The following is a 19,076-nucleotide window of genomic DNA, read 5'->3' as shown; positions in this document are numbered from 1 at the left end:
CCCTCTCTTGCTGGTGTGCGAGGCAGAGAAGTTCCGACTTGACATCGTCAGACTTGCCTCCACATACAGCCTTGACTCTGGCACCAGTTCTCTCGAGAGGGGTTGGACTCTCTTCCATACTGCCCACGGTGAGAGGTGCAGAGCAGGTGTGGGCATATTCATTGTGCCCCTCAGCTCAGTGCTTGAACTTTGAGGTTCACACCGGTGGACAAGAGGGTAGCCTCCCTCCGCCTTGGGTTTGGGGACGGCTCCTGACTGTTGTATGTGCTGAAGCACCATTGTTTTGTTATTGGACTTCTGTGCTCATCACGGATTGTCCATCACAAACACCATATTCAATCATGAGGGTCTCCATATGTGGACTTGGCACCAAAACACCCAAGGATGAAGTTCAATAATCGATTTTGTAGTAGTTTCATTGGATATACATGTTTTGGACACTCGGGTAAAGAGATGGGAGGAGTTATCTACGGATCACCACCTGGTGCTCTGTTGCTCTGATGGTGGGGGAAGATGTCAGTTTGCTGGGAACGTCTGGCAGAATCCCGGGCACATGGTTTGGGTTAATATGGGTTGTTTATGGGTGGGCGAGATTGGACCTCTTTCTTCTCAAATATGTCTTGAATCAGAAAACGAAAATCAATTTGTACTCAAATTGAATTGAACTTTTATTTGCTTATTAGGGCTCCAGCAGCAACCGCTACAAGGTCCCTATTGTTTTTCAAGAAATTAAGATGTGATCTCCAACTCTCACTAGAGCGGTTCACAGACAAGTGTAAAGTGGTTCGGATGAAAATCAGCAAGGCTTTTCCCCCGCCTTTCCGCCTTTCAAGGCGGACCTCTTATTCATCATATTATGCCAGTGTGTTCGGCGACGCTCCTGCCATTTCTGGGTTTTTTACTTTTCGCAATGCTTGTTACCTCCCTAACAGCGTCTCGGTTGGTTTATGGTCGCCGAACGTTGTTATTGATTTAACAGCACGTCGGAGATTCGGCCGCGTTTTGGCAAGACGGTGGTGAAAAGACACTACCTCTGTTCTTGGCTAACCTGACGGCTAATCTCTTCCGCGTTAGCTCGCCCCCTTCACAGAAGCGCCGTCGCCGCGGCAAACGTAGCGGTCAGCTCGTGAACCTAAAACGGGATCCGAGACACACTTTGATCGCTCCGGCGTGGTGTGCCCTCGACCATGTCGCCTCGTGCTTGCTAACAGTCGTTGGCTCTCCCATCGCGCCACGGCATTTCTACCCTCCACGCCTTTCTCGGTGAGGAATCCAGCGAAAGCTTTTGAGGGAATTCCCCCGGGCTCGGCGATCGGAAGAGGCAATCCCTCCCGTTGCTACTCCCACAAGGATCGCGTTGTTAAACGCCCGGTCGCTGACGAACAAGACCCATATTCTGAAGGAGTATTTCCTTTCCAATGACTTGGATTTCCTGTGTCTGACGGAGACTTGGGCAGGTACTGGTGAGTACAACGCTTTGCTTGAATTGTTGACTGTGGTTTCCTCGATACCCTGAGGACATCAGGCCGTGGTGGCACATTCACCACATCGGCCACCAGCTTTGAAGCAACCTTCTTTGAAGTCGGTGGTGTTTTCCTGGTGCTCTGTGCTGTCATTTACCGTCCTCCTAAATACAACAAAGACTGTGACTTTTCAACCTTTCTTGCAGAAATCAGGCTGAGATATGGTCATATTCTCCTAATGGGGGATTTTAATATCCATGTGTGCTGTCCGGAAAAAACGTTAGCAAAGGACTTCTTAAGACTTATCGGCTCTTTTGATTTCGTGCAGTATGTGACCAGCCCGACATATGAACAAGGAGATATTTTAGACCTTGTCCTTGCTTATGGTCTACCGGTGTCAAATCTGGAAGTCCTTGAAAATGCAATTTCTGATCACATGGCAGTTTTAATTTGACATAGTCTTATCGCATGCTGCTGTGAAATCTGCCGCTCCTAGTTGTAAACGCCGACTTTCTAACCCTTGCACTGCTAGTCGTTTCTCTGATGCCTTTAATAACCTTTGCGTACCCTCATCTAACACAGAGGAACTCACTTCTTGGTTCAACTCGTCATGCATTGCCATCCTGGATTTGGTTGCTCCTTCAAAAACTGTGCTCCCAAAACCTAAACCCGGGCCTTTATTTCAACGACAAAACTCGCGCAATCTAGGCAGGGGTGTCGCAAAGCCGAACGCAAGTGGAAAAAAGACAAATTAAATGTCTCTTATCAAATTTGGAAATACTGCTGGCGTAACTACCAGCTCACAGTTAAAGAGGCCAAAAGAGAATATCAGTCGGACCTTATTAAAGCTAACCGTCACAACCCACGCGCACTATTTAAAACTATAGATTCTGTACTCAAACCCCCTCTGCCTACTTGCTCGGATTCTTCACCCGAGATGTGCAACAGATTCCTTCAGTTTTTCATTGATAAGGTCTCTACAGCTAGGACTTCGGTCTCAAATACCACATCTGACCCCTCTGTCCATGTTCCATGTTCAGCTGTGCTAAATTCTTTTGAAACTGTGTCCTTGACGCTTTTGGAGGACGTAGTTCGCCAGACGAAGCCATCTGGCTCCCCCTGCGACTCTCTTCCCCCGCATTTCTTTCAGGAGGTTCTCCCGAGTGTTGGTGCATCGGTCTTGGATATCATCAACAGCAGCCTCTCTTCTGGTATAGTTCCCCAACAGTTTAAACATGCTGTGGTCCAACCCTTGATCAAGAAACCTGGTCTTGATCGAGGTGTGCTGTCATTTTTCCAAACTGCCTTTCATTTTCAAAATTCTGGAAAAAGTGGTGCACATGCAATTGAAACTTTTCTTGGATGAACATAACATCTTGGAAGTCTTCCAGTCAGGTTTCAAGACGATGCATAGCACGGAGTCAGCCCTGTTACGTGTTTCTAATGACAACCTCCTGGCAAATGACTCTGGAGACCACGTGTGTCTAGTTTTATTGGACTTAACTGCAGCATTTGATACAGTGGTTCACAGTATTCTTGTGAGTCGTTTGCAGCACTTGGTGGGCATTGGTGGCAGGTCTCTTGAGTGGTTTAGGTCCTATTTGGCTGACAGAACCTTTTGTGTCAGCCTTGGCTGCTCTAAGTCCCGCACTGCTCCCCTGTCATGTGGTGTTCCACAGGGCTCAATTCTGGGGCCTCTGCTGTTCTCGCTATATGTGCTCCCATTGGGTTCCATCTTAGGGAAACATGGTATTCCCTTCTATTGCTATGCAGATGACTGCGAGATCTATGTCCCACTGAGCAAGAAAGACGACTTCTCATTAAGGCCACTCCTATCCTGTCTGGAAGAAATCAAAACCTGGATGGCACAAAATTTCTTGAAATTCAATGAAAAGAAGACAGAGGTGATATTGTTTGGTCCCAGTGGCCCTTGTACATTCCATCCTGTAGACTTGGGCCCCCTGTCTCCTTATCTTAAGTCAACAGTCTCAAACTTGGCCCTTAAACTGGCCAGTGATTTCAAACTCGATCGGCAAATTGGTGCCGTTGTTAAATCCAGCTTCTTTCACCTTAGACAGCTGGCCAAAATAAAACCTCTCCTCTCACATGAACACTTTGAGACAGTAATTCAGGCCTTTGTCACATCCCGGCTCGATTACTGCAATGCCCTGTACTTTGGAGTCAGCCAGTCCTCCATTAAGCGCCTTCAGCTGGTCCAGAATGCCGCTGCTCGCCTCTTGAGTGGTACTTGTAAGAGGGAGCATATAACTCCTACTCTGGCATCCCTTCACTGGCTCCCCATTCATTTTAGAGTTATTTTCAAGATCCTCCTCTTTGTTTTCAAATCTCTGAATAATCTCGCGCCACCTTACCTCTCTGAACTCATCCACCCCTACACACCTGCCCGGCGCCTCAGGTCTGTGGACCAGTCTTTGTTAGAAGTACCAAGAACTAAACTGAGGCTCAGAGGGGATCGAGCCTTTTCTGTTGCTGGTCCCTCTCTCTGGAATGACCTCCCACTGAACATTCGGCAAGCATGACTTAGATTCATTCTTGATTTTACTGCTTGGTGCTTTCTACCGCCTTTATTACGGATTCGTCTTACTGTTCATTGTGTATGTTAAATCGCTCCATGTACAGCACTTTGTATGCAGCGATGGCTGTTTGAAAGTGCTCTATAAATACTGTTGACTTGACAAAATATACGGAACCCACAAATCCACTATTTATCAAATTAAATACGATGAAATGTTATGACCTGGTTGACTTTAAAATTGCCCAATTAATGTACAAAGCACACAATAACCTGCTCTGCCAAAACATTTTGAAGTTTTTCAAAATTCGAGAAAGCAGCTTTGATTTAAGAGGAACCAACTTATTCAAAAAACTCAAAACAAGAACAAACATCAAGCAAAGAAGTGGATCTATCAAAGGTGTTAATCTATGGAATAATTTCGAAACGGACCTGAAAATGAGTAAATCGCTTGCTGAGTTCAAAAACATATTCAAAAAAATAGTACAAACAACCTACATCAATCAGAGTTAAAATGATAAATTCTAAACATTAAATGTAATAATAAATCAGAACTAAGTTGATAAATAGAGAAAGGTATTGAAATATCCATTATGAATACAAGAGAAAATTGATACAATATGTATAAAATCCCGATACAAACCAAAAGTTGTAAAAATATCACGGTTAAGGGTAAAGTAGGAGCTTAAATGGAGACTTCTTTCTTCTTACTCTCTTTTGTTTTCTGATTGATATAAAAATGATTTATTAGATGTAAACACATAACACGGGGTAAAACTAGATTTTTCATTTTTTTACTTCTTCCTACACCCTTGAACATAATAACTGTGTTGAATGATGACTGATTTCTCTTTCCTTTTTACCATTTTATTTACTTTATTTTTCATCAAATTATTACTGTATATGTTTTATGTTCAATAAACAAACCAAACCAAAATTGGAACAGGAGATCGACACACGGGTCTGTGCAGCATCTTACACGCTGGAGAGAGGTCTCCTAGCTGTCCTGGGAATGCTTTGGTGTCCCTGGAAGAGATGGATGAAGTGGATAGGGCGAGGGAATTTTGTGCTTCTCTGCTGAAGCTGCTGCCCCTATGAGTCAACCCGGATAAGCAGAAACAAATGGATGGATAGATGAATATATGTGTTGTATATTGGTGGTTATCCGAAAGTGTGGTCCATCCAGATAATGAAACGGTCATCCACTTGGACTGGAGAGTCAATTTTTTTCTTCCCTTTGCAATCAATCCCCAGATTTAACTTCTTACAATATTGCAGACATACTGCAGCAATACAGTAAGGGTTTGTAAATGGCCGAGCAACACCACCAATATTTTTAAAAATGGCTCAACAACGCCTCTTACAATTTTTAAGCAAAGCAGCCCTGGCTGTACCTGTTTGTTTGTTTTATTAAACATATAAAACACAATACAATAATAAATTGACAAAAGTGAAAGCAAGCAAAAATTGTAAAAGGAAAAGAAAAAAAACAGTCATCATCACAATTCTATGTTCAAAGGAGTAGGAGGAAGTCAAAAACTAGTCCTACCCCTTGTTCTGTAGCAACATATGAGTTGATCTTTTTTCAATTCAAAAATAAAATAAAAATCAACATATCATCAATACTTTTATCCTTATGTGTACTGTACTAATCTCTCTTTACAGCTCTCGGTTTGTATATACCAGGGGTGCCCATTAGGTAGATCCTGATCTACTGGTAGATCAAAGACAGGTCCCAAGTAGATCCGAGGAGTGCGAGGAGATAAAAAACAAACAACCATTTGTGTTTCTTTGACCATGTTAGTCATATATTTTGTGTGTTAATATACACTGCACACTAATCATCAGTCTCATTTTCACAAAAAAAAAAACATTTAAAAATTAAAATAAAGCAGGTAAATCTTAAATTTACGCTGCCGCGTGATTACGTCACCGGAAGATGTTAGCGCTCAGCAGTTTGCAATTGCAGCTTGTGATCAGAGCTGTTGCGCTCTATCTTTTATCGTCATGATTCTCATTCAAAGTTTGCTTCGTGTACAATTCACACAGGGCACGAGCAAAGAATAGGAATCTTGGAGGGCCCAGAAAAGGACTTTAAAATGGTATGTGTGAGCTACGATAGTTAACAGGCTGCAAAAGTGCGTGGCATGCCTCCGTTTGCGCGCGTGTGTGCGTGTGCGTGTGTGCGCGTGCCGGTAAGGGTAGATCCCGGGATGTTAGTTGATCGAAAAGTAGATCATCGGTCCAAAAAGTTTGGGCACCCCTGGTTATACTGTACATACTCACACTTGCATATTAAATGTATCATCTTAACTCTGATTTGTGTAGTTTTTTTGTACTAATCTTTTGAATTTGTTTTTGAACTCGACAAGCGATTTACTCATTTTCAGGTCCGTTTCAAAATTATTCCACAGATTGACACCTATTTCTGATACACTAATTTTTGATGTTTGTTCTTGTTTGGGATTTTTTGTATAGGTTAGTACCCCTTAAATTATAACAGCTTTCTCTAATATCAAAAAGCTTCTGGATGTTTTGGCAAAGGAGGTTATTATGTACTTTGTACATTAATTGGGCGATTTGAAAGTCAACCAGGTCATAGAATTTCATCGTGTTTGATTTGATGAATAGTGGATTCGTGGGTTCTGTATATTTAGATCTATTGATTATTCTGTTTGCTTTTTTTGTAGTTTTAAAACAGGGAGTGTGTTTGTTTTGCAAGCGTTTCCCCATATTTCCACACAGTAGATCATACATTATATGGAAGTAATACTGAGTAGTATAACGTGTACAATGATGTTTTATATAACACATCCTTAGTTTTGTGGAGGATCTCTATAGTTTTGGGTATTATTCTTTTAACGTTGTCTATGTGTGGCTTCAAGAATAGTTTAGTTTCTATTACAAGTCCAAGAAACTGAAGAAGAAATTTTCATTAACGCGTTCTATTTCAATTGAGTTTACCTTTATTTTAACTTGGTGTTTGATTGGTCTTGTATCAAAAAATGACTAACTTCGATTTTTTTCAGGTTAAGTGACAATTTATTTCTGTCGAACCAGTTTTTTGTTTAATTAATTTTCTACAGTTTCCAAGAGCTGTTTCATAATTTCTCCAGAAAGGTAGAAAGTTGTATCATCAGCGAATAGGACACATTTGAATTGTTTTGAGACACTACAGATATCATTTATATATAAGATTAATAGTTTTGGTCCAAGCACAGACCCCTGAGGAACTCCATTTGTAATCTTCAGAAGGTTAGATTTTTTTATTGTTGAACTGAATAAAAGGTTGCACTACGAGTTTGATAGTCTGTTTTACTATTGTCACATCAATATTAAAGCAATCAGTTGACTTTTTTATTTTTGAATGTTTTTACAATATTTAATATTTCATTATGAAATTTCATATTCATTATGCAGTAAGAAATATTGTGGAAGAGGTTTTTTTTCCCATGTATTTATCTATTTCAAAATAATTTATTGGATCAGGAATTTGTTTTGCTTGATTACTACCGATATTAACAAAATACTAATTCATTTGCTATTTCTGCAGTTCTCTTAATAATGGTATTTTCATCTTTAATAAAGTACTCTGGATAATCTGCATTTTTAGAACAAGTTCTAATTGCCGTATTTTCACGACTATTCGACGCACCGTACCAATGGCCGCAGTCTCATTAATGGGTGACATTTCTGTATTTTACACATATACAGGACGCACCGCACGAATAGGCGCAGTTTTAAAGTGGTAAAACATACGCTTAAACATACGGCATGCATGCATGCTAACACGTTCGCTAACACGTTAGCTTGAAGCACACACTGAAGCTCGAAGCTAAAACACGTTTTTAAAAAGGCAACGAAAGCAGAACTGAGTTCGGGTGTATTTTATTTACAAGGTACTCACGTTTTTTGCTCAAGCATCACTCAGAAAGCCATCAAAGTCGTCATCTTCTGTGTCCGAATTAAACAATTGTGCAAGTATCGGTAATCCATTCAAATCGCCGGGTTCCCCCTCGTTGTCAGAGTCACTCTCGTCGTCATGTGGCTCCACGGAAATGATGCCGGCTTTGCCAAAAGCTCGAACAACTGTACTAGGAGCAACGTTCGTCCAAGCAGCTACAATCCATTCACAGATCTTGGCGTAACTAGCCCGGCGCTGCCTCCCACTCTTCGTGAAGCTGTGTTCGCCATTGATCATCCATTTTTCCCATGCCGCTCGCAACTTCACCTTGAACGCCCGGTTGATGCCGATGTCCAGCGGTTGGAGTTCTTTCGTCAAGCCTCCGGGAATGACGGCAAGCTCGGAGTTCATTTGCTTGACTTTGTCTTTCACCGCTGGTGTGAGATGGGCACGCATGGAGTCGCAAATCAAGAGTGACGGCGAGGCATGGAAAAAGCCATCCGGTCTCTTAACATACACCTCACTTAGCCACTCTCTCATTTTCTCCTCGTCCATCCAGCCCTTTTGGTTTGCTTTCACGATGACGCCGGCTGGAAACTTTTCTTTCGGCAGCGTCTTTTGCTTGAAAATCACCATAGGTGGCAGTTTCTATCCGTTAGCATGACAAGCAAGAACGACAGTGAAAGCTGACTTCTCGTGCCCCGTTGTGCGTATCGCAACCGTGCTGGTCCCCTTCTTCTCCACAGTGTGGTTCACCGGGATGTCGAAAGTCAGCGGGACCTCGTCCATGTTGGTAATGTGGTTAGGCTGGATGCGTTTGTCGACAATCTTTTTACTGCAGTAGGTGCGGAAAACGGCCAGCTTTTCTTTGTAGTCCGCTGGAAGTTGCTGAGCCACGGTCGTCTTCACTCTCATAGATAGATGGCGCCGTTTCATAAAGCGAAAGCACCAAGACGGACCTCCTTGAAAATGTTCAATTTTCAATTCTTCGGCTAACGTTTTCGCCCTTAGTCGAATGGTGACCGTGGAGACGCTTCTGCCGGCTGCTCTTTGATCAAGAATCCACCGCTCCAGTTGGTCTTCCAACTCTGGCCACCTCGCCTTATTTCCACGGAAACCTGCGCTTGGTCTTTTTGACTTGGCGAAGCTCGTTCTCCTGCTTCCTCCATTTGCGAACCATGGATTCGTTGATATTAAATTCTCTGGCGGCTGCTCGATTCCCGTGTTTCACTGCATAACCGATGGCTTGGAGCTTGAATTGCGCTTCGTAGGCGTGTCTCTTTGTGGAACTCATTTTCGGGGGTTCTTGAAAACCAAAACCGAAGTTGTTTTGCAATAATGCACACACTCACATTTTATACATGTGCTGGTACCTGCTAGAGGCGTGCCTTACACGCCCACCCTTCACTCATTGCCGGACCCACCACCTGCGTGCCTGTCCTCCCTCACGTCCACCTCTCTTCATATATGTAAATTATGGAGAGAGAGATATGTAAATATAAGTGCGCGGACGCACTTCACTGATTGGCCGACCGATTCCCCGCACTTCACTGATTGGCCGACCTCACTTCCGCCTTTTCTCTATATAAACAGCATGTCGGGTCTCAGCCAGATTTTGGAACTCGGCTCATAGAAAAGACGCATCGCATTATAAGGCGTACTGTCCATTTTGGAGAAAATTTTAGACTTTTAATAGCGCTTTATAGTCGTGAAAATACGGTACATAATTTAATATTTTCCATATTTCTTGTGTTGCTTTTATTCTGCTCTAATAATGTATGAAAATAATCTCTCGAACATGTACAATCAACAGTAAAACAAATCGGTAATAAAGACAGTAGAAAGCACCAAACAGTAAAACCAAGAACAAATCTAAGTCATGCTGAGTCGAAGGCCAAAGAATACAAGTGAGTTTTGAGGCGGGTTTTGAAAGATGGGCAGCGTGGAGGCTTGCCGAATGTTCAGTGGGAGGTCATTACAGAGAGAGGGACCAGCAACAGAAAAGGCTTGATCCCCTCTGAGTTTAGTTCTTGGTACTTCTAAAAATGTCTGGTCCACAGACCCGAGGCGCCAGGCAGGTGTGTAGGGGCGGATGAGCTCAGAGAGGTAAGGTGGCGCGAGATTATTTAGAGGATCAAATAAGAGGATCTTGAAAATAACTCTAAAATGTATGGGGAGTCAGTGAAGGGATGCCAGAGTAGGAGTTATGTGCTTCCTCTTACGAGTACCAGTCAAGAGGCGAGCAGCGGCATTCTGGACCAGCTGAAGGTGCTTAATGGAGGATTGGCTGACTCCAAAGTAAAGGACGTTGCAGTAATCGAGCCGGGATGTGACAAAGGCATGAATTACTGTCTCAAAGTGTTCATGAGAGAGGAGAAGTTTTATTCTGGCCAGCTGTCTCAGGTGAAAGAAGCTGGATTTGACAACGGCACCAATTTGCCGATCGAGTTGAATTTGCCGATCGAGGCTGGGAGCACTGTGAGAATCATGTTCTTTGATTTCTCCAGTGCCTCCAACACCATCCAGCCCAACTTACAGGGAGGCAAATTTCTGCAGGAAACGGTCCTCACCAGCACCGATGAACATCCAGGGTATGGACATAGAGAGGGTGACCTCCTACAAGTACCTAGGTGTTCTTCTGAACAACAAACTGGACTGGTCTACAAACACGGACACCCTGATTAGGAAAGGACAGAGCCGACTCTTCCAAACTGCAGAACGCCGGTGTGGACCACCACCTCACAGCATGGATCATAGACTAACTCACAAATCGGCCGCAGTACGTGAGGTTGCAGAGCTGTGAGACGGACAGGCTTCTCTGCAGCACTGGAGTGCCCCAGGACACTGTTCTGGCTCCATTCTTGTTCATCCGATGACTCTGCGATTGTTGGCCTCATTACAGAGCGGGACGATCGGGAGTACAGGAGACTGACGAAAGACTTTGTGGACTGGTGCCAGCAGAATCTCCTCCAGATCAACCCTAGGAAAACTAAGGAGTTGGTTGTGGATTTGTGCAGGAAACAGTCCACACCAGCACCGATGAACATCCAGAGTATGGACATAGAGAGGGTGACCTCCTACAAGTACCTCGGTGTTCTTCTCAACGACAAACTGGACTGGTCTACAAACACGGACGCCCTGATTAGGAAAGGACAGAGCCAGGACAGACTCTTCCGACTCAGGAAACTGAGGTCTTTTGCGGTTCAGGGGTCACTCCTTAAGACGTTCTATAAGTCGGTGGTGGCCTCGGCCATCCATTATGGCATTGTCTGCTGGTCAGGCAGCATCTCAGCCCGGGTCAGAAAGAGACTGGAGCGACTGGTCAGGAAGGCCAGTTCTGTCCTGGGTTGCTCCCTTGACACTCTGGAGGAGGTGGGCAACAGAAGGATGCTAACTAAGCTAAAAGCTATGATGGCCAGTCCCTCCCACCCCCTCCAGCCCGCCCTGACAGCACTTGGGAGCTCCTTCAGCCAGAGACTGTTACACCCGCGCTGCAAGAAGGAGAGATACCGACGCTCGTTCCTACGGACTGTTGTCAGGCTGATGAATAAAAAATAACAATCATAATAATAATAATATTTTTTATCCATTTGTGTTCATATTGTATTTAATTGAAAGATGTTTGTTGTTTTTTTTCCCCTTTCTCCTTTCTTCTTTCTACATACATTCTTGCTGCTGGAGGCTGTAAATTTCCCCATTGTGGGACGAATAAAGGATATCTTATCTTATCTTATCTTATCTCAGCCCAGGACAGAAAGAGACTGGAGCGACTGGTCAGGAAGGCTAGTTCTGTCCTGGGCTGCTCCCTTGACACTCTGGAGGAGGTGGGCAACAGAAGGATGCTAATTAAGCTAAAAACTATGATGGACAGTCCCTCCCACCCTCTCCAGCCCGCCCTGACAGCACTAGGTAGCTTCTTCAGCCAGAGACTGTTACACCCGCGCTGTAAGAAGGAGAGATACCGACGCTCGATCCTACCGACTGCTGTTAGGCTGCTGAATAAAAATAACAACAATAATAATAATAATTAAATCATGTGATGTGTGTGATGTGAAAAACAATTGTAAATAGCACTGCGATTTATCCATTTTGTATTTATATTGCACTTAATTGAACGGTGTTTGTTTTTTCTTCTTCTTCTTTCTACCCACATTCTTGGTCCTGGAGGCTGTAAATTTCCCCACTATGGGACAAATAAAGGACATCTTAATAAGTCGATGTTAAAGTCGCCACATATTATTCGTGTTTTCTCATCATTGGAATCACTTAGCATATCTGTCAGTTTTTTATTAAATGTGTCTAGACAATATCGTGGTGTCCGATAAATGCAGCTTAATGCATTTGATGCATTTTAATATGTATTTCAATCATTAGGCATTCCATTAGATTCTCTGTTTTGTTTGTGAGGCTCTTGATTTTATTGCATCGTAGAGCTTTGTCTACATATATTGCGACCACCCCGCCTTTTTTTGTCTTCCCTATTAGTTGAAAACATTTCATATCCTATGTTTTTTCATCTTCAAGCCAAGTTTCTGATATGTTAATTACTTTACATTTATTGAATTTAGGAAAATATTCTTGGATTTTTGTGAAGTTTTTATTGAGACTTCTACTGTGTAAGTGAATCACTGAAAGTGTATTTTTCAGTTCTACATTTGTGTTGAATTATTTATAATACTTGGAGTTTATGATGGTGTGGTTATGATTGAAGAAATTATTGTCCGGGTCCAAGTTGTTCTCAGGGTCGAATGACTTGTTTGTTTTTGTTTGTTTGGTTTGTTTATTGAACATAAAACATATACAGTAATAATTTGACAGAAAATAAGGTAGACAAAATAGTAAAAAGAAATAAATCAGTCTTCATTCAACAGTTATTGTGTTCAAGGGATAAGGAAGAAGTAAAAAACGTATCTAGTCCTACCCCCGTTATGTGTAATGTGTTATTTGCTGATAATCAGATCATCCACAAGCTCTGCGCATGTCTGACATTGAACCTGTTCATTTGAATCAGGTGTATTGCAACAGGGAGACTTGGAAAACATGCAGGACAGCGGCCCTCCAGGACCTGAGTTTGACACCTATGTCTTATTTGATCAAAATAGCTTTTAATCTGATGGACAGTACTTCATTTTCTAAAATCCCAATTGTGCCAGTACCACAACATACCAGTACCTCAATGTTGCCAGTGCTGCCAGTGCAATTTATAGCTGCTCGCAGGTCTTATATTAGTTTGTAATTAATCCAACTTAATTTGTTTCAGTGAAAACAACCCCAAAAATTGCCTTGATAAATACTTAAAGCTAAAATTTTCAGTTCGCACCATGAATTTTTAAAAAAATTGAAGTCTAAATATTGATTGTGATGAATTACTCAAATAATTTGACATTTATCTCACACTGTCTGTTTTCTCTGTACTCTGTAATGTACTACAGGGTACACATTTCTTCTTGAACAACTTCAGTATGTTGAACTGGAAGTTCAATGGGTTTGCTGCAAAATAGATGTGAACATTTTTTTACAAAACATTTCAAAACCAACTAAGATACATATCAAGCATTGGGTCATTTTTATTGGTAATGCATGTGAAATAAAATAGATCAATAAATTATTTCACATAAGTTGCACACTATTTCTTTAGTGCAGTGGTGTCAAGCTCATTTCACATTGTGGGCAACATACGGCCTCGGTAGATGTTAAGTGGGCCGGACCGTTAAAATTATACCCATACTCTGCTATAAATAACCAAAATATCATGTCTTCGGTGTGCTCTAACGAAGCACAAGAAGATTAGGAAAATGTTGAAATTTAATGAACATATTTTTTTAACAAAACATTTTATGAAAGACCTTAGATTTCCTGAGACAAATGTGCAATTTACTTTTATCATTCACAGATATGCATTGCAACTCATCCCACTGATTGTAAAAAGGCACAACATTTTAACAATTAGTCTTGAAAAATATAGTAATGCACTTTAAGATTAAACAAGATTAATAAAGAAAGTAATTTTTAAAACATTTACAAATGTGGATATAAAATCTAAATTTAATCCCCCCCAAACTAAGGAGAGTGCTATTAAATGTGTAAAAAAATAAAGTAGTCACATGTCCTTGATAGACTCTGCTTTGTCTGTTTTTCTCAGTCTTTTCTCAGTGTTTCAGTGACAGGCTGAGGCTGCTGTTGTCTATTTCTCTGATCAAAACAATGTTGTCTTCCACTCCAATCAAAACAGTGTGTCCCCGAGTGGGGACACCACCCATGAGAGGGGCCAAAGGGGTCGGGTGCAATGTGAGCTGGGCGGCAGCCAAAGGCGGGGACCCTGGCGGTCCGATCCTCGGCTGCAGAAGCTAGCTCTTGGGACATGGAATGTCACCTCTCTGGCAGGGAAGGAGCCCGAGCTGGTGTGTGAGGCAGAGAATTTCCGACTGGATATAGTCGGACTTGCCTCCACACACAGCCTGGGTTCTGGTACCAGTTCTCTCGAGACGGGTTGGACTCTCTTCCACTCTGGCGTTGCTCACGGTGAGAGGCGCAGAGCAGGTGTGGGCATACTCATTGCCCCCCGGCTCAGTGCCTGTACATTGGGGTTCACACCGGTAGACGAGAGGGTTGCCTCCCTCCGCCTTCGGGTTGGTGGACAGGTCCTGACTGTTGTTTGTGCATATGCACCAAACAGCAGCTCAGCATTCCCACCCTTTTTGGAGTCCTTGGAGGGTGTGCTGGAGAGTACTCCTGCTGGGGACTCCCTTGTTCTGCTCGGGGACTTCAATGCTCACGTGGGCAATGACAGTGAGACCTGGAGGGGCGTGATTGGGAGGAACAGCCCACCCGATCAGAACTCGAGTGGTGTTTTGTTATTGGACTTCTGTGCTCGTCACGGATTGTCCATAACAAACACCTTGTTCAAACATAAGGGTGTCCATATGTGCACTTGGCACCAGGACACCCTAGGCCGCAGTTCGACGATCGACTTTGTAGTTGTATCATCGGATTTGCGGCCGCATGTTCTGGACACTCGGGTGAAGAGAGGGGCGGAGCTGTCAACTGATCACCACCTGGTGGTGAGTAGGCTCCGATGGTGGGGGGAGATGCCGGTCCGTCCTGGCAGACCCAAACGTATAGTGAGGGTTTGTTGGGAGCGTCTGGCGGAATCCCCTGTCAGAAGGAGTTTCAACTACCACCTCCGACAGAGCTTTTCCCATGTTCCGGGGGAGGCGGGGGACATTGAGCCCGAGTGGACCATGTTCTGTGCCTCTATTGTTGAGGCGGCCAATCTGAGTTGTGGCCGTAAGGTGGTTGGTGCCTGTCGTGGCGGCAACCCCCGTACTCGCTGGTAGACACCAGCAGTAAGGGATGCCGTGAAGCTGAAGAAGGAGTCCTATCGAGCCTTTATGGCCTGTCGGACCCCAGAGGCAGCTGACGGGTATAGACTGGCCAAGCGGACCACGGCTTCGGTGGTCGCCGAGGCAAAAACCCGAGCGTGGGAAGAGTTCGGTGAGGCCATGGAAGCCGACTTCCGGACGGCTTCAAGGAAATTCTGGTCCACCATCCGACGTCTCAGGAGGGGGAAGCAGTGCACCACTAACACTGTGTACAGTGGGGATGGGGCGCTGCTGACTTCGACTCGGGACGTTGTGAACCGGTGGGCAGAGTACTTCGAAGACCTCCTCAACTCCACCAACACGCCTTCCTTGGAGGGAGCAGAGCCTGGGGACTCTGAGGTGGGCTCTCCTATCTCTGTGGTTGAAGTCACCGATGTGGTTAAAAAGCTCCTCGGTGGCAAGGCCCCAGGGGTGGATGAGATCCGCCCGGAGTTCCTCAAGGCTCTGGATGTTGTGGGGCTGTCCTGGTTGACACGCCTCTGCAACATCGCGTGGTCAACAGGGAGAGTGCCTCTGGATTGGCAGACCGGGGTGGTAGTCCCTCTTTTTAAAAAGGGGGACCGGAGGGTGTGTTCCAACTACAGAGGGATCACACTCCTCAGCCTCCCTGGTAAGGTCTATTCAGGGGTGCTGGAGAGGAGGGTCCGTCAGGAAGTCGAGCCTCAGATTGAGGAGGAGCAGTGTGGTTTTCGTCCCGGCCGTGGAACAGTGGACCAGCTCTACACCCTTAGCAGGGTCCTTGAGGGTATGTGGGAATTCGCCCAACAAGTCTACATGTGTTTTGTGGACTTGGAGAAGGCGTTTGACCGTGTCCCTCGGGGAGTTCTCTGGGGGGTGCTTCGTGGGTATGGGGCACCGAACCCCCTTATACGGGCTGTTCGGTCACTATACCACCGATGTCAGAGTTTGGTTCGCATTGCCGGCAGTAAGTCGGAATCGTTTCCAGTGGGGGTAGGACTCCGCCAAGACTGCCCTTTGTCGCCGATTCTGTTCATAACCTTTATGGACAGAATTTCTAGGCGCAGCCGAAGCGTTGAGGGGGTCCGTTTTGGGGGCCTCAGTATTGCATCCCTGTTTTTTGCAGATGATGTGGTGCTGTTGGCTCCTTCAAACGGGGCTCTCCAACTCTCACTGGAGCGTTTCGCAGCCGAGTGTGAAGCGGTTGGGATGAAAATTAGCACCTCCAAATCTGAAACCATGGTCCTCAGTCGGAAAAGGGTGGAGTGCCCCCTCCGGGTCGGGGAGGAGATCTTACCCCAAGTGGAGGAGTTCAAGTATCTTGGGGTCTTGTTCACGAGTGGGGGTAGGAGGGAGCGGGAGATCGACAGGCGGATCGGTGCAGCGTCTGCTGTGATGCGGACGTTGAATGGATGCTCAGTGCATATACAGTAATGAACATTCATCAGCATTGCCTTCTGAGAGAGGCAAAGAGACTTGTTACTCTCACTTCACACCGCACTGACAGTGTCACAGCGCAGCTGTCACAGCGCAGCCAATGTGTTTATGATCACACAATTAATTGGTAGTGATGAGGTGGAGGTGAAGAGATACTGCTGCTTTTTTCATCCCCTCTCTTTCCCTCCTGATTGCTCGCTCGCACTCACGCTCACTTTCACTTTCGCTCTCATGCACGCTCTCGCTCTAGCATGTGCTCTCGTGCTCTCTTCTCTTTCTCCCTCCCTCCCTCCATCTCCCTCTCCCTGCCGTGCATGTAGCAAACACAAAAGCATTACGAGACACTGATCAGAGAGTGCACAGCTGACGAGACACTGATCACAATAGACAGCGTGACCAGACACTGATCAGAGAGTCAACCACATGACCGGACACAAGGGAATATGCTGGGTGGGGCTGCGAAGATGCACAGCCAATCGGCTCCCGGGATAAATCCACTCATATTGTCAATGGTCGCGCCGGGAACCAATCATAAGTACCACCATCTACAAAACCTCTCAGTTATTTGCCATTTTTTCAAAAATACAGTAGTTTTGGGGGGTGGGGAACGTGATGTAGTGAAGCCGCGTAAATGACGCGTGATACAGTGAGGGATCACTGTACAATGTTGTAGCACACAATTCCAACAATCTCTTGCGAACAAAGGGGTGAGTGAACACACTGCAGGTAGTTGTGATTTAAAGCATAAATCATCGACATGTTTTTGAACGAGTTTACTTTTGGCCTCTCATGTCACACTCCTGGATCACACTGTTTTAGAACCACCTATATTTAAATACACATGCACACAGGCGCGCACACACATGTAATTGTTTAATTACCTAGTGCTGAAACAGCTGCACAAAAGCCAAGCTCTTCATCCCCCAGCATCTCACTGCTGTGCTTGCGACTGGTTGGGCCGGAGCCAGTTGGAGACACAACTGCAAAGAAAAAGGGAACAGAAATGCTGCACACGAGCTATTCAGAATATCCTGAGTGAGTGTCACTGAATAATCAATGAAAGGAGACATGCTAAAAACATGCACAGTGCAATTATTGAAGTGGTGACAGTCACATGCCCCTTTATTAAGGATGAAGTCAAATGTATTATTTTCTTTCTGAAAACATGACAAAACCGATCATTGTAGATCCAATTTCTCATAACTCTGCCACACACTACGTGGCACAACCAATCCCGGATGGATTGGATCACAGCACAAAATGAAAGAGAGTCTCACACAATCACTGAGTGAATCTAGAGAAGCTTCATCATTCAACAACAATGTAATAAACCCAAAACATAATGCCAAAACAAAAAAATCTGAATCGCCTTTATTTTAGACTGGCCAAGTCAATCACTGGACCTTAAACCAACAAACATTATACCTCCTGAAGGGAGGAACCCCCGGAAACAAACAAGATTTCTTTTTTTTTCCCTCAGAAACTGAAAATCTGATTAAGTTTAGCTATTCTAATGCTGATTGCAAAAGGATACAAACACATAGAAACACATTTTTTTTCAGTTGAAAAAAGAGCTTTAACACAATAATCTGTCGGCCTTGCAAGATCTGTCAAAATCCAGCAAAATGGATGAGATTGAGAAATTTCCGCCAGTGAAAAGGGGGTTGGGATTAAGTGAGTTAAGATATAGTGGAGATGGCATGCTCCTGACCTCAACTCAGGACATCTTGAGATTGTGGGGAAATTACTAAAATGCATTTGTCAATTCCACTTACACGACTTCGTTTGAAGAAGCAGATGCTAAGGACTTTATTTTGGGCTCTTCTATTGCTTGAGTTGAAGTTACTGAGGTGGATTAAAAGATCCTTGGTATCAAAGTGACGGTCATGGATGATATCTGCCCGGAGTTCTTGAAGGCTCTGAATGTTGTGGGGCTGTCCTGGTTAACACGCCTCGACAACATTGTGTGGGCATCAGGGACAGTGCCTCTGGATTGGTAGACCAAGGTGGTGGTCCATCTCGTGCCTGTTCCAACTCCAAGGCAATCACACTCCTCAACCTTACTCAAGGCTATTCAGGCATGCTGGAAAGGAGGGCCGGTTGGGAAGTAGAATCTCAGAGTCAGGAAAGGGCAGTGTGGCTTTTGTCCTGACCATGGATCAGTCGATCAGCTCTACACCCTCTGCACGGTCCCCAAGAGTACACGGTAGTTCGTAAATTTAGGCTATGTTTTTTGGGGAACTTCAAGGAGCCGTTCGACTGTGTCCCTCGGGTAGTTCTGTAGACGGTGCTTCAGAAGTATGGTATCCACCGCCTTGATACAAGCTGTTTGCCCCTCGATGACCAGTGTCAGTGTCATGTTCCTGTTCTTGGCTTGGCCAGCAGGTGGCAGACTGAGC

The 19,076-nt window shown here is 44.5% G+C and overlaps 1 protein-coding gene and 1 long non-coding RNA gene across 3 annotated transcripts in view; one reads left to right on the top strand and one right to left on the bottom strand.

Moving 5' to 3' along the window:
- The window catches only part of zswim8 (zinc finger, SWIM-type containing 8), a 204,509-nt gene that overhangs the window by 38,793 nt on the left and 146,640 nt on the right, over positions 1-19,076 (bottom strand). For both annotated transcript variants that reach the window (XM_052080981.1, XM_052080982.1), the window contains exon 14: positions 17,559-17,657. In XM_052080981.1, the coding sequence (XP_051936941.1) occupies positions 17,559-17,657 (99 nt within the window). The remainder of the gene's footprint in view (positions 1-17,558; positions 17,658-19,076) is intronic.
- Positions 12,666-19,076, top strand: part of LOC127610769 (uncharacterized) — a 75,769-nt gene continuing 69,358 nt past the window's right edge. The window contains exon 1 of the long non-coding RNA XR_007965039.1: positions 12,666-12,726. This is a non-coding gene — a long non-coding RNA (uncharacterized LOC127610769). The remainder of the gene's footprint in view (positions 12,727-19,076) is intronic.

This window comes from Hippocampus zosterae, chromosome 11, assembly GCF_025434085.1.
Source record: "Hippocampus zosterae strain Florida chromosome 11, ASM2543408v3, whole genome shotgun sequence".
Lineage (NCBI taxonomy): Eukaryota > Metazoa > Chordata > Actinopteri > Syngnathiformes > Syngnathidae > Hippocampus > Hippocampus zosterae.
This window is presented reverse-complemented; position numbering and strand designations above follow the sequence as displayed.